Source organism: Protopterus annectens, chromosome 3.part0 (assembly GCF_019279795.1).
Source record: "Protopterus annectens isolate FY-2018-M chromosome 3.part0, PAN1.0, whole genome shotgun sequence".
Classification (NCBI taxonomy): Eukaryota; Metazoa; Chordata; order Ceratodontiformes; family Protopteridae; genus Protopterus; species Protopterus annectens.
Genome location: NC_056731.1, coordinates 1,209,511,699 through 1,209,527,555, shown reverse-complemented (window position 1 = coordinate 1,209,527,555; position 15,857 = coordinate 1,209,511,699). Strand labels below are relative to the sequence as shown.

Below are 15,857 nucleotides of genomic sequence, written 5' to 3'. Positions count from 1 at the left end.
GTAGTTCCTGATCTTCCTACAATTATGTGGCCACTCTGAGTGTGCAGGTTCTCCTGTAAGTGGTATTTCTACCTGCTGTCTGCAACACTGATGCCCACACACAGGAAGGATGTCCATCACACAGGAAATGTAAAGGGACCCCGCCCACATGCTGTAGGGATTTATAGTGGATGGTTGCCATGACAGTGGTAATCGGAAGTAGTACACATGTAATTATATATATATGGCTATCTTGATAAGTATATGTACATATATTTCCATTATATGTCATGGACATGGAGTGTAGCCCTACCCCAGCCCCTATAGTCCCAAAGTCGCAGTACAAGGGGATGTCAGGTATGTATAGGAGGTATATTACTAGATTATTGCTACTGTCATTGGGATTGTCTTCACAGACATGGTGTGTGTGGAAGGTGACATCTGCTTATAACATGTGTGCTATTGGCTACTGACAGACATCCTAAGGAAATCATTGTAAAGTACTGCCACTAGCATGTAATGCCCCTGTGGAGTGCAGCAGAGATATTGGCCAATATATGTGGAACTTTGGACACACCCTGTACAGTCCAGAGGTATACACATAATCCCTTAGTGCACAACATGTGTACCAGGCCTGACACTATGGATGCGGACAGCCATGTAGATGGGTATAACACATAACGACTGGTATACATTTGCCACCATAGGTTTTGGATTCACACACTCCTGTCTAGCCTAACACATAATGACTGCTGGTACAGGGGTGCCATGGACACATACTACCCACTAGATATTGACATACATCTGTACAACATCCCACTGCTCTGTCTGACATACATGGCTTGTAAGGGAGTCCCGGCAGCAGTACATCTGGCAAGTATCTGCACATGACATCTCACTAGGTAAGTACACTGGGCTGCTAGGCATGTAGCAATGCACTGTGCAGGCTACAGGCAGACTGGCTCAACACTGGCCTACATCTTGTGTGGGGGAATGCACATGTACCTGCATATATAGCAGGTTCAACAGCCATGTCACAGCACAGGGTAAGATACACCTGTGTGAATGTGCATAACCACAACCAATGTGAACACAGCCACAGCCATATATGGTAAGCTAGCATATTATTACAGTATATGGACTATTTGTTCTACACCATTCTCATATGTGCCACTCATGGGCTGGTACACAGTTTGGTCTGATGGCTGTCTGTGGTATGGGACATGTGTGTGTATGGCCCTACAAACCTGTACGGCAAAATGATACCATACAGTGGGGCAGCATGTAACATCAGATAGAAGGGGAGCTAGAACAATGACATTTACCACAGTCTATACACAGGCTAATGTACATATTAACAATACATACACACTGACAACATTCACCATCACTACACAGACCTCAGTACTGTACAAATATCCACAGAATGTCCAGGCTATGTTATGAAATATAACCCCTACTGTACATGACATGTGTAGCAATCTGATATATCACTGGTGTGTTATCAGATATGATGACACTATTTATGGTGTACAGCACATATGCACCACTTCATGCACGACATATGTACAAAGGTTGACAGAGGTGTGGCTGACAGCAGATACATAGGGCCTGTATAGACATGTTGCTGTGATAACCTCATAATTTTATCATTGTAACGGGGTTTGTTGCAACATATGTCCTATGAGGCATATGAAGTCAGTAACTGTCACGGCCTTCACCATCTACAGACTGCAATCCTCACACTACCTTCTGCATTCCACAGATAGATGCATCGTGGCTAACACATGAAACCAAATGCGCAAGACAGCCCAGCCTGCAGATGACCCTGCAGATGGGGATTCCTCATATACATGGAACTGGCATGGCAGGTATTGTGACATGTACGACAGGCATATCCAGACAAACACTGTTAAACCAACATTACTCCAAATGTAGTATAGCAGCACTTACAGTCTGTAGTCAGGTCAGGGACATCCTCCTCCTGTTCATTGCCCTCTTTCCACAGTGTATGTTGTTAGAGATAAATTCCCAATCTATCTGAGATGCTGTTTGCCAAACAACAGATCTAGTTCCTGCTCACAGTGACTGAAAAGGGTCAACACCACCATGATGTTTCTAGGTATTGAAGTGTGTTTCCATGCATTTGGCTATGGGAATGTTACCACAGCTGTTCCACAGTCAATCAGCTAGGGGAGGGCTGCAATTCATGCAGAGGCCATCAGCTGATAATGAGCATCACTTAAAATACACATGCTGCTGCCTAAGCAAAGCAGGTGTGGGCCTCCACATCCACCAGAGAGGGGGTGGGGGAGGCAGACAGAGGCAAATATATGTCAGGAAGGGGTGGGAGAGTAAAACTGAAGCATGTTTGTTTCACATGCCTACCAGCACAGGGTATCAAACCCCCAACAACTATGTTGTGCTATCACAGTTCGATGCAGTTATTGGATGCACCACATGGGTTAGTGAGTGACATCTGCAACAGGGATACGGTAGACATATGGTAGGTGATGTACACGTGCCTGTCTACATGAACAGGTGCCAGCATCAACACAGGCACACTCATACAGGGATGCACACACATTGACACACTTGGCAGGGCCAGGAGTGCAACTCATCACTAGTGGGATTGCCAAAACACATCAATGTGCAGGTTTCACATGGTTGCATGTCTGCACGGCTGTGTGGTAGTTAACTGTGCCAGCAGGCTGTACAAGGGTAGGCGATGGGTATACCTTGGCATCAGGCCACATGGCAATGGTCTGAATTGTGGCTCAGGCCTGTAGTTTCTGCATTTGCCCACACAGGTGGGTACTGCATCCCCCATCCAGTCACCTGGGTGTCTATAGTGTGGCCAATGTTGTGCATCACTTACCATGTATGTGTTCCTTATTCCATGACATAGATGGTGTCTGGGATGTGTACACCTCCCACATGCACATACAGTGACATGTGCTACTGTACCTGGGGTGTCTGGCCTATGTTGTGAACACAGATTATCATCAGATGTGCCAGTCTTGTCCACCTGTGGCAGGAACTGTTAATGGGCAGCAGGTTTACCCTGCACCTACATTGATAGCATGCTAATAGCATTCTCTGATGTCAGTGTCATCTGTCCATACAGGGCATGTTGTCAGGCATGGTATTTCCATTGTGAGTCACATGTGAAGCCACCATAGGTGGTTCAGGTGTCCATTAGGGAACATGGAGAAGGTGCACTGTCTGCATGGATGTGCATATTGGACAAATGGGCAGGGTGACATGCCCTCTGTAGCCCACTGCTATTACTGCATAGTTACTATCAGTGGCCAATATGCAGTGTACTACCCACATACTGGCTGTTGCCTAGGCATGTGTGTGCGTTGCATATGACACATGTGTTGAGTGTGTGCTCTGGGTAATAATGGGGTTTCTAACTTTGATTGGTTGGCCTTGATGTCACATGTATGGGTATGGCTTTGCACCCTAGCCTCTCAGCTAATTTACATCTGTTATCCCTGTATGGCTGACATTGTGATATATAGTATGACCACCATAAAAGAAATAAGCAAAACCCCCTCCACACTGCCCACAGGTGTCACACACTCACAACAACCTATACATAGGATACGAGTTACACACACACACACACACACACACACACACACACACACACACACACACACACACACACACACACACACACACACACACCTGTCATGTCTGGGAATAGAACCCCTACCTAACTAGTTTATTACACTACAGCACTACGCAGTTATAGTACACGCCATGGACGTTACTGAAGTATTTCTTCCCCAAAGGTGAATTTCACAATAAATTACATCAGCAGGATTACAAAACTAGGGCATGTAAACTGTACTGTGAGTGATTAGCCTAAAATGCATTGCTCCCTGCACAGACAGTGAGACACACACAAAACATCCACAACCAACATGTGTGGGTATTGAACCCCTGACCAAGGCCTATATCACACTACAGCATGGAGCAGTTATAGGTCACACCACAGGCATTACTACAGAATGTTTTCCACAAAGTTGTATTTCACAATGACTGACATCAGCAGGATTGCCAAAGTAGGGCATTTGAAATGTACTGCGAGTGAGTAGCCTATAATGCACTGCTCTATACACAGACATTGAAACACACACAAAACATCCAGAACTGCCATGGGTGGAGATGGAACCCTACTTCAGTTCTAAATCACAGTACAGCAGTACGCAGTTACAGGACGCGCTACAGAGATATTGAGGTACAACCTTCCCAGAGGTGTATTTCTAGGTGGGTGACATCATATGCCTTGCCAAAGCTGAGTATATAAATTCTAAGGAGTGTGAGTACCCTAAAAAGCATTGTTCTCTACTCAGTCAAAAACAGACAGAGACACATGGACACACAGATTCACACACACACACAGTTGCCAGGTGAGTGACATCAGCAGCCTTGCCAAAGTTGAGTATATGATTTGTACGGAGTGTGAGTAGCCTAAAAGGCATTGCTTTCTACTCAGTCAGACACACACACATTCACACACAAACACAGTTGGCAAGTCTGGGATTAGAGCACCTACCTAACTAGGTTATCACACTACAGCAGTACGCAGTTACAGGACGCGCTATGGAGATTACTGGGTTATGACTTTCCCAGAGGTGTATCTCTAGGTGAGTGACATCAGCAGCCTTGCCAAAGTTGAGTATATGATTTATACGGAGTGTGAGTAGCCTAAAAGGCACTGCTCTCTACTCAGACACACACACACACACACACACACACACACACACACACACACACACACACACACACACACACACACACACACACACACACACATTCGCACACAAACACATTTGCTAAGTCCTGGGTTAGAACACCTATCTAACTACTTTATCACACTACAGCAGTAGGCAGTTACAAAATGTGCTATGGATATTACTGGGCTATAATCTTCCCAGAGGTGCATTTCTAGGTGAGTGACATCAGCAGCCTTGCCAAAGTTGAGTATATGAATTGTACGGAGTATGAGTAGCCTAAAAAACATTTCTCTCTACACAGTCAGAGACAGACAGACATGCACACAAACACACACTCCCACAATTGCTAAGTCTGTGGTTAACTACTACCTAACTAGTTTATCACTACAGCAGTACGCAGTTATGGGACGTGCCATGGAGATTACTGAGCTACAGCTCTCCCAAATGTGTATTTCACATTGGATGACCTCAGCAGGCTTGTCATAATACTGCTATGGGGAGGGCAGTGTGTGCATGGGCCATAACCCATTCATGTAGGGGTTGACATGCCACATGCGGGCACACACGGAGTCATATGTCACAGGTACGTGTATACAGCTACTAGATGATTACTTCCTTCTACAGTCATGTTGCACAGCTGGCACGTGCACCACATAGTCTGTTATGCTGACAGATACTGGTGGCTAGTATCTGCAGTGAGTGACATCTGCACCTCATTTGTTTGGGCCCTTTGGCTGTGTGCTGGGTGGGACAGGCCCGGATGTCTCCTTGTCACGGTCACCCTCTTCCACACATCTATGTCCGTCTACCTTTGGCTTATTATAGTGTGTTGTCCTTACATATATGTCTGTATTCCTATCCACTGTGTGTGCACGGCAGGAGTGGTGCATACTGACATGTGTCTGCACTAAGAACTGTGACTGCCAGATATGTCTGGTCCACTGGTGTTTGCAGACATGGCCTTCATGTGTTTAAGTGTGTGAGCATGCCCAGTATGACTTTTCAGTATGTTGTGGATGGACATTGCCTTCATTCCTCAAAGTGTGTGAGCATGCCCAGTATGGCCATCTGTATTGCATGTGTGGATCAAGTCTAGGTAGTTTATACCGCAGTGCTGACCATTATGTTGTACACCGACAGGTAGCATGCTGTGTCTGCAGGGTATCCATTGGTCATTTGGCATTGACTGTTGCTACATTTCTGCATAGCGGGGGGGGGGCACCTGACTGTTACTATAAGTGTACATTGGATGGGGGGGCACACCTGACACTTGTACACATTTGCTAGGACTGTACTGGTATGTCAGGTACTCCATTTTAGTCTGTAGTCTTACCTATCATGCTGGCTAGAGGCATACTAGTGTACTACAAATCTTAGCTTTAATTACCTACATATTAGTTTCTGACATCCTAGCCTTTACAACTTACATCCAACTGCCTGGCCTGCTGTAGTCTGTCTGTGTAGGCCTGGGGGAGGGGTTACCCATAGGGGTCATTCAGAGGCCATAGTACAGCATTTGTTTGTGTTTGTCTACACCTGTCCTGCTGGCTGAGACTGTTGTTGGGTATTTGAACCTTCCTGACTGGCATGTGTGGGTCATATGGACACACATGTCACTCAGCCCATTTCCTGCAGTGAGTTTTGTCACCCTGTGTAGTACTGGCTACTATGATGACTCCAGTATGTGTTACAGATGTCATGGTGTCACTATGGGTGTCTACTGTCTGCTGCCTTAACATTCGGCCACCCAATTCCCTTGCATGCTCACATCCATACCATAGCTACAGCTAACAACACATTCTACTCCATTTGGCAATTGGTAGGTTGATTGACTTACCTTGAGGGTGTGCCAGACTTGAGAATGGTGCTGGTGGGTTGCCTATGTCGGATGCACATAGTACACTTTCTATACATGGTTGAGCACAGTAGTGACATGTTTTGCATCCTTTTACTGTCTGTGTGAGTCAGGGAGAGGTGTCATTAACCTGGGTCCCTACTGTGTAAGTGCATATGCTATGCATTGCCTCTTTGCCAAGGCCAGGGCATACTGGGCACGCTTTCTTCTGCCTACTGGGGTTGGCTTAGGTTGTTCCTCCTCCAAGTCACTCTGTGCCTGTACAGGCCTTGGCATTGGTGGGGGGCTGTGTGGCCCTGCCCCATGCTGTTCCTGCTGTAGCTGTTTCCGCAGGATCATATTGTGTAGCATAGCACATACCATAACAATTTGGGTACATGTAACTGGTGAATACTGCAAGGCTCCACCAGATGTGTCCAGACACCGGAATCATGACCTGAACACCCCAAACACATGTTCTATTATATGTCTGGCCTGTGCGTGTGTCTCATTATGGCGTTGTTGTTCAGGTGTGTGTGCATTTCTGATGGGTGTCATCAGCCACGGCTCCAGTGGGCATCCAGCATCCCTCACTAGGTGACCATAGGGGATGTCCACACTGGCAAATCTGTGGTACAGCTCCATCAGATGGCTATATGTGAATCATCATAGCTTCCAGGGCGAAGAGCACACACATTCATTATAATGCCCTAGGCATCATATACGACCTAGTAGTTGATGGAGGGGATGCCCCTGTGGTTGATGTAGGCCCTACCCTGCTCACCAGGTGGTGCTTTGATGTGTATGTGAGTGCAGTCTACAGCACCCACTACACCAGGGTATTCTGCTATTTGGTGGAAGAGATGCATATTGCTGGTCAACACCTCATGTGTGTTGAGGAAATATACGTGCTCACTGGCATGTGCTGACATGGCATCCAGGAACTGTTGGAATACTCTGGATGCTGATGCCTGTGAGATCCCCATGATATCCCCAGGTGTGCTTTGGGAGGTACCTGTGGCTAGTATACTTAGGCCTACACATACCTTGGTATCCAGTGAGATGGGTTCCCCTTGGCCAGTTTGGTGTGTCAGGTGTGGCCGGCACAGCTCAACAATTTGCTGTAGGAGGTCTCTGTCCACCCTATAGCACTCCACTATCTCCAGCTCATATAGCCCCTGGTAGGTTACCCTGGGTCTGTACAGTCTTCTCTGTCTCCTCACTGTGGGTTGTTCGGCAGCATTCACATCCTCACCACCCTCAGCCTCTTGCACATGTTGTTCTATGTTGCCTGCTGCAGTCCTTCTCATTTTATAGGTTTGTTTGTTAAAATGTCCCTGCACCGGTGGTGTAGACTGTGGAAAAAACAGAGGGGAAGGTGTTTGCTTAGTTTATAGTAGTGTTCTGGGCTGGGCTGGTCTGCTGTCTGTGTAATTAGCTGATTCTGATACATTTCACCTGTCAGCTCAGCTAGTTCTCCTTGATTACCTTCCTACTGCTGTTTTCCTTTCCCATTGCCTCCCTGTTTAAGCCCGTGTGTGTGCCTCTCAAACGGAGTGCTCAAATGTGCACAGAGCTGCTATTTCCTGGTTTAACTTCTTTTTTCTTCCTGTAAAAGCCGGTGTGTGGTGCGCACACCCACTTACACTTTGTAAAGAGTGCTAGGCAGATTTAGACACACCCCCAGCTTAGCTGTGCTAAGCTAGGAACAACTCTGAGCCACATGGCTCCAATCCACTTACAGTATGCCTGACACCCCCCATGATGTCACCTATATCCTAGTCTTGTACCCAGCTATTTATACTCTTACACTCTTGGGACTGGCCTCACATCCTGGGGAAAAATGGGATTCACTATCCTTCACCTCATTTCCATAGGATTGCCTGCTAATGCATAGTTACATGTCCCACACTGAGCTTCCCCCCTTAGCAACCATTACTCACTGGCCAGATTGTCTTCTGCCCACCATTGACTTGCATGGCAGGCTACTGCTTTTAGTTAGAATGCTTATTTTAGGATTATTTTATTATTTTCCCCGATCCCATTTGCACGCCTCTACCCTATGCTTAAACAGGCAAGATCAGCGAAAAAAAATTAAAGTTTTTTTTTTTCATTTTTTTTAAACATTTTGCAATGCCAATGGTCTTCTACTTGGCCACTGGCATGCTTCCTCAATGATATGCAGCCTTTATTTGAAGCTGTCACAGCATTGTTTTGGAGTTTGCAGTACCGTACTCGGTTACTGAGTACATTTCTACATATTATGCTAGTCCTGCACGCCCTGATTCCTGCTTCCTGGATGGCAAATGTACCTCATTTGCATGGTTTTCACCTGAAAATGGGGTGATTTGCATACGGGAGCTGGGGACGTGCAGCACTAGTGCTACAGCGCTCATGCATGTCAGACGTGCATGTATATTGATCACTCGGCTGCCATATTGGCAAAATTTCATCTATCACTAATCATGCACGCCATGCAAGCTTTTGAGAATCCGGGGGACTATTTGGATAAAGATATGTGGTTAGATATACAATCTTGTAGACTATATATAGAAGGGAAAATTAAGTCAATTCAACCAATGTTAAGGGATCACATCCTAGAATTGATTGCCTGTATCATATTTTTATTGCAACAAAATTCCTTGGGACATGGCCTCTTGTCCAAATTGTATAAAGTGGTAAAGAGGGAAACTAAAACATGTAATAATACATAATGGAACTATTTTACCCAAATCAATAACAGACTACCAAGTGAAGAAGGCAAAACATTATTTCTGTTATCATCTAAACATACTACTTTATCTCTTAGACGGCATTTGTTTGCATGGAAGTTTTTACACAGGTCCTTCTGCAGCCCTCATAAAATTGAATTGATGTACAAGAAAAAGCAACTTTGTTGGAGATGCAGGAAAGAACTTAAAGCAGATTGACAGTACGTGTTCTTTGATTGTACTGTCTTGATTCCTTTTTGGAACAATATTAATTCTTTTTACAGGTATTTTTTGGAGATACATTTATTTTATCTAAATCATTAATTCTTTTTAATACCCCTATTCCCACTTGTGTTAAAAGAACAAAATATAACGTATTGCAGACTGTACTGACCATCTCCAGAAAAGTGATCACACAAAACTGGAAAAAATGAATTTACTCCCACATTTAAAGAATTTATAAGTCTAGCAACTGAAGTAACTCATCCAGAAATTATTACAATCATCTCAAGAATGAACATAATTACCTCTTGCCTCAAAGCATGGACAAAGTTTAAAGAACTGCTTGACAAGCAAAAAAAAAAAATTCTGGAATTGAACAAACATGCAACAACAGAATGACGAGAAGGTTGGACACTTTTGTAAGTAGCTATTTTCTTTGTTTCTGTATTTATAAGATTAGTTGTGTTGTGTTTCTTAGTTTTAAATATATATGTACATTTCTGATTACAAATTTTGTAGTCATTATGTTTTATGAAAATTTAATAAAAAAATGTTCAAAAAATGTTACCTGAATATTCTGTATATCACATATATACTACTGTTATTATTTTTTGCGGAGTTTTCTCCCAAGGTCTCCAATGAAAAAAAGGCTTGTTTGCCACTTGGACTTTCCCAGTAAACAACTGGAAATAAATAAATGAATAAACAAATAAGGCATGCATCTGATACCAATAAGCAACTGGCACAAACAAATAAGCTGTCTGGTTCCTGAACTTTAATCTACAGGAAATGTTGGCTTACATATGCATGTAAGTCAGGGTATGTACTAAACAAGGAAACAGTGCATTACACATTTTGACCACATACTATTTATAAGAAAAATGGCATACCCTGTTTGTCTGTGCTGATATTTTTGTTAGCAAACATGCTTTCTTAAAGGTTGTGTCTGTCATGAAATTATCTAATTCCAAATCATTATTGAGCTAAACAGTACAGCAATGTATAATAATGTATTTTAAAAACACCTACTTTTGAGCATTTATTCCCTCAATCGCTCGAATCATCCGTTCATTTAACTCCTCTTCAAACCTCCTTTTTTGTGATTTTGTTCTGTAAAATGAAAATGATCATAATGTAGTTATTAGTAGGTTACTATTAAGGTATACTAGAACTGTAATAAAAAGAGAACAGTAATTGCTGCTTAGCAGTGTTTTTTAAAATGCATTTGAGTGATGACTGTCGAATATAAGGGCAGCCTTCTTATCAGCAAGCTCAATCAATTGTAATTGTTCTTTTAAAGAGTAGTAGTATTTAATGTCAGGAGACTTGCCTTTTACCATGTGTACAATGAGCACACTCTTATTATTAATAACTGTTAAGAGAGATTCAGTAGTGTTTTTCTGGTGTTAGCACAGAAAGAGTGGCCTTAAATGGTTGTAACATTTCTCATACAGGAGGCATAATTTGAGAATATGTATATTGCTGAAGGGAAAGAAATAGTTCAGAGCACCATGAAGTAGTTCCAGAAACATTAGCCATGTCTCTCTGTGACTTTATTTTTGTTAGTAAGTCACTTGTAGAGCTTTCAGTCCTTAGGTGTACAGTACAGTTTGCAGTAAGTATAATCGATGTAACAGTAGATCTTTGCAGTGAAGTCTCAGTAACCATAAATCATAATGTTTCAGTTGTACCTAACATACTGAATTAGCTTCTATCCATAAATATCAGATGCAGTAATGCTCCAAACTACTGGAAAAATGTGTACACTCACAACTCCTAAACTATCTCCTGCAGCACAACCTCCTCACTCCACCCAACATGGCTTCTGCCCTAACCGCAGAACCTCTATAGTCCTCTTGTCATTTACACATATGATAGCTGAGGCCCGTGACCTCCTAGTATCCAGCTTTTTCCTCGACCTTTCAAAAGCCTTTGGCACTGTCTCTCACCCTTTACTTCTGACTAAACTTTCTAACCTCAATCTATCTCCCTCCACCCTAGCCTTCTTCTCTATTTATCTGTCTCATAGACAGCAATCTGTTCATTGGCTCTTCTCCTGCTCACCCTACTTCCCAGTGACAACTGGGGTCCCTCAAGGCTCCATCTTGGGACCCCTCCTGTTCAATACCTTTACAAAGGAGCTTCATACCTCCTGCAAACAATCTGCTCTAATCTACTACGCTGACGATTCAACTCTCATCTGCACTTCCAATAATATCTCTAACCTTCACACTCTCACCCAGGACACCTTTCTATCTGTTGAAAAATGGCTAGCTGATAATCTACTCATCCAAAACCATAAAAAAACAAACTCCTGTTATTCCTCCCACAGACTCTCTCTCACCTAAAATCTACCTTTCTCATCTCATCCTCCAATAACACCACCATACAACCTGACTCCCACACAAAACTTCTGGGAGCCATCATTGATGATGAACTTAAATTTAACCTACACATCTTTCAAAGTATAAATAAAACTCACCAAAATCTAGGTATGCTCTACCAAAACCATAGATTCCTGACCTATGATGCTAGACTGTCCCTGGCTCAGGCTCTTCTTCTCCCCTGCCTTCTTTATGCCACCTCAATACTAACTAATATTCAAACCACTACCCTGGCCAAACTCCAACAAACCTACCACAAAATAGCAAGATTCATCACAAACTCCCCACATAACTCACACCACTGCCTTGCACTCAACTAACTACAATGGCTAGAACTCCCTCAACAACTCATTCTCTCTCAGTTACAAATTATTCACTCTATACTTTATAAACCATCCTCCTGCCATGTCCTTTCCTCCTTGGTATCCATCTACACACCAACTCGCACACTTTGTACTTCTAACCAACAACTCCTTGACAACTACCAACCCAAAAAAACTATCGGTAGATTACTATATAAATCCACAAACTATTATTATTGGAAGTAGTTAATACAGGATACGTTTCTGGCTAGCATTTTTCCATGATAATTGGCTCAATTACTGGTGTCATTCTAGGGGGATCCAATATCTGTCTGCTTGGAATGACATGCTGGACAAGCCACACTGCTTCACAAGGGACGGCTTGCATCTGTCACCACTGGGCTTCCGGATATTGGCTAAGGCTCTTGCCACCCACCATTTAGGCAAGGCTCAAAAGACAAACCCACCTCCTTAGAAAACAAAAATGGAAAAAAATTAAGGGTAATGTTGCTCAACGCCAGAAGTCTAAATCTCAAGATGCAGGCTCTCGAAGCACTCCTCAGTATGGAGAACATTGATGTCTGTGCAGTAAATGAAACCTGATTCAAGGCTCCTGAGAGCACCCCAGCGCTACCAGGCTATACCTCGTATCATGCTTTTCGGCCCCAAACCTCGGGCCAAACCAAAAAGGGAGGGGAGTGTCCATATTCATCAAGGACACCCACACCTCCAGGTTAGTGGCAACACATGAAGCATCAGAGATCATCCAGGTGCAACTAACCGTAGGCAAAACTGCTATACAACTGGTAGCATGTTACAGACCACCCTCCCAATCTCAGGAACCCCATTCAGCCTTCCTGAAGACATTGGAGGATATGAATGTCTCACCAAACACCATCATATTGGGAGACTTCAACTACCCTAACATAGACTGGGTGCATTATTCTAGCCCTAACACCCTAGCCCAAAGGTTCCTGGAATTCATAAATTCAAATGCAATGGAACAGCTAGTCACCTCTCCCACAAGGGGAGATAATATACTAGACCTGATCATCACAAACATGGGGACAAAGTGCTCCACACCAGAAGTATACCCCTCACTAGTGAGATCTGACCACAAACTAATCACCCTGGATATACATATCCCACCTCCACCCCCAACACAAAAGACTACAGTGAAAAACTTCTTAAAAGCCGACTTTACACTTTTTAAGACTGAGATGGTATCCTTTAAGCCCACTGGGCCAGTGGAAACCACATCCCACAATGCTGAATCCTTCACAAATGCTTTCTATGGACATCTCCAAGAATGCATGGATCATGCAATCCCAAATAAAACCAAGACCCTCTCCACCAAGGGCAGGCGTCCTGTCTGGTGGACCCCAGCCATAAACAAATTGTATAACAAAAGAAGGAAGCTACTGCACGACAGAGCAAAATCCCATAAGGAGAAGGCATCTCTGATCAGCACTAGTAGAAAGCTACGTTCTCTCATAAAACATCCAAGGCCAACTTTGAGAGAAAAATCGCTATGGACACTAAAGATAACCACAAGGCCTTCTTCTGCTATGTTAGAAACCTGGGCGGAAACCCTCAGATATGCTCAGAGTTAGTTCACAATGACAAAAAATACACTGAACCCACAGATATTGCCAACATTCTGGCAGACAGGTTCAGTGCAAGTTTCTCCCCTCCCTCACCCCCAAAAGAAGAAATACTTATCCCAGCTGAATGTAACCTCCCTGTCATCTCAGATGTCCAGGTGGGAACCGCCCTCAGCAAAGTTAAAAACACAGCATCAATGGGACCTGACGGTATCCCAGGTTGCGTGCTACGTGAACTCCAAGAGGAGCTAAACCCGCACATAAAAATGCTATTTAACCTTAGCCTTACTACAGGATATGTACCTGAACACTGGCGTACAGCAACAGTGGTCCCACTCCACAAAGGAGGCACCTCTACAGACCCTGATAACTACTGCCCCATAAGCTTAACCAGCCTGGTCTGCAAAGCTATGGAAAGAATCATTATGGAACTCATAAACAGAGACATTGGGGACCTACAGACACTTGATCCCACCCAGTTCAGCTTTGTAAAGGGCAGATCCTGCCTTTTGAACCTGGTTGACATTTTCGAAACAGTCACTAGAGCCATTGACGAGGGCAAAGCAGTCCATACAGCCTACCTGGACTTGGCTAAAGCTTTCAACACAATACCCCACTCAGGCATCATAGACAAGCTCAACAGCTTAAATGTAAATCCATATGTCACAAGATGGGTTGCAATCTGGCTAAAGGATAGAAACCATAAAGTCAAAATCGCTGGAGCCATGTCAGACTCAAAGCCAGTCACAAGTGGTGTCCCACAGGGCTCTGTCCTGGGACCCCTCTTGTTCGGCATTTATTTCTCATATGTGAAAGCAAACATGGGAGGGTTGTGGCTGACAAAGTTTGCAGATGACTGCAAACTAGGTGCCATAGTCGATACACCAGCTGACACATGCATCCTACAGAAAGGCCTCACTGAAACGGACAACTGGTGCTGGAGTCATGGCCTTAAACTAAATGCCAAAAAATGTATAGTCATCCCCTTTGGGAAAAACAAAGTACCCACAAATTATCACATAGACAGTAACCCACTGAGTACGGAAAAAGTAATCAGAGACCTGGGGACCCAAGTCGATAGTGACCTCTCATTTGACACCCACATTGCCAAAGTGGTTAGAAAGACTTTCTACCTTGCCCACCTTATCATGAAGGGATTCACATCCAGATCAAAGGAGGTCATTGTACCCCTATACTCCTCCCTTATCAGGCCCATGATTGAGTACAATTCCCCATTTGGTATGTACCTCACCCGGCACTTGCAACAGCTGGAGAGATCCCAAAAGTACCTCACCAAGAGGATCAAGGGTCTCCAACATATGTCATATGCTGCCAGACTAAAGAAACTCCAGCTCTATTCAGTAGCATACCGCCTACTCAGACGTGATCTGTGCCTGACGTACAAGGACATGTCCAATCAGGAATTGATGGACATGCTCCACCTCAAAAAATCCAAATCCATCAGAAACCCAGTTCATGTTAGGCAGAGCCCCTCACTGTCTCTCTTCAAGAGAAATCTTGACGAGTGGATGGGAGATCGTAGGTTTACCCCGGGGGTCATCTCTGTGTCACTACTAGACAGAGGCACAGTAAACTAATTCTATTATGTAAGGGGGGTCTTCACTCTGTCACTACTAGACAGAGGCACAGTATTCTAAATCTATTCTGTACACTTTTGTACCATTACATGGGGTAGCGAAAGCCACATCACTATGGCTAGGCTTATAAATGCCCCAGGGCAGATAGCCTAGTACTAAACTATGAAACTATGAAACTATGAAAGCCTTCTTTTTCTTATACTAGGGGAAAACATTTAAGAGATATGGTTGTTCATGTCATGTTTACCATGCCAGCCATAGGGATAGTTAGAGCTCCATCTATTAAGGGAATGTTAAAACGTGGTAGGTGCAATATATGCCCCCACATTGCAACTCCTTTTCATAGGATGAATGGCATAAAATTTGAACCTAGGGGACTTTGTCTTGCAAAAGTAAGGGAGCCATATATGCTCCTAAATGTCCTTGTCACCTATATTATATAATTGAAACAAATAGAGAGTTCCGTATAAGG

At 43.8% G+C, this 15,857-nt stretch overlaps 1 protein-coding gene across 1 annotated transcript in view; it reads right to left on the bottom strand.

Moving 5' to 3' along the window:
• Window positions 1-15,857, bottom strand: part of ADCY2 (adenylate cyclase 2) — a 4,311,002-nt gene that overhangs the window by 586,256 nt on the left and 3,708,889 nt on the right. Inside the window, exon 12 of the mRNA XM_044065410.1 lies at window positions 10,527-10,607. Coding sequence (XP_043921345.1) covers window positions 10,527-10,607 — 81 coding nt within the window. The remainder of the gene's footprint in view (window positions 1-10,526; window positions 10,608-15,857) is intronic.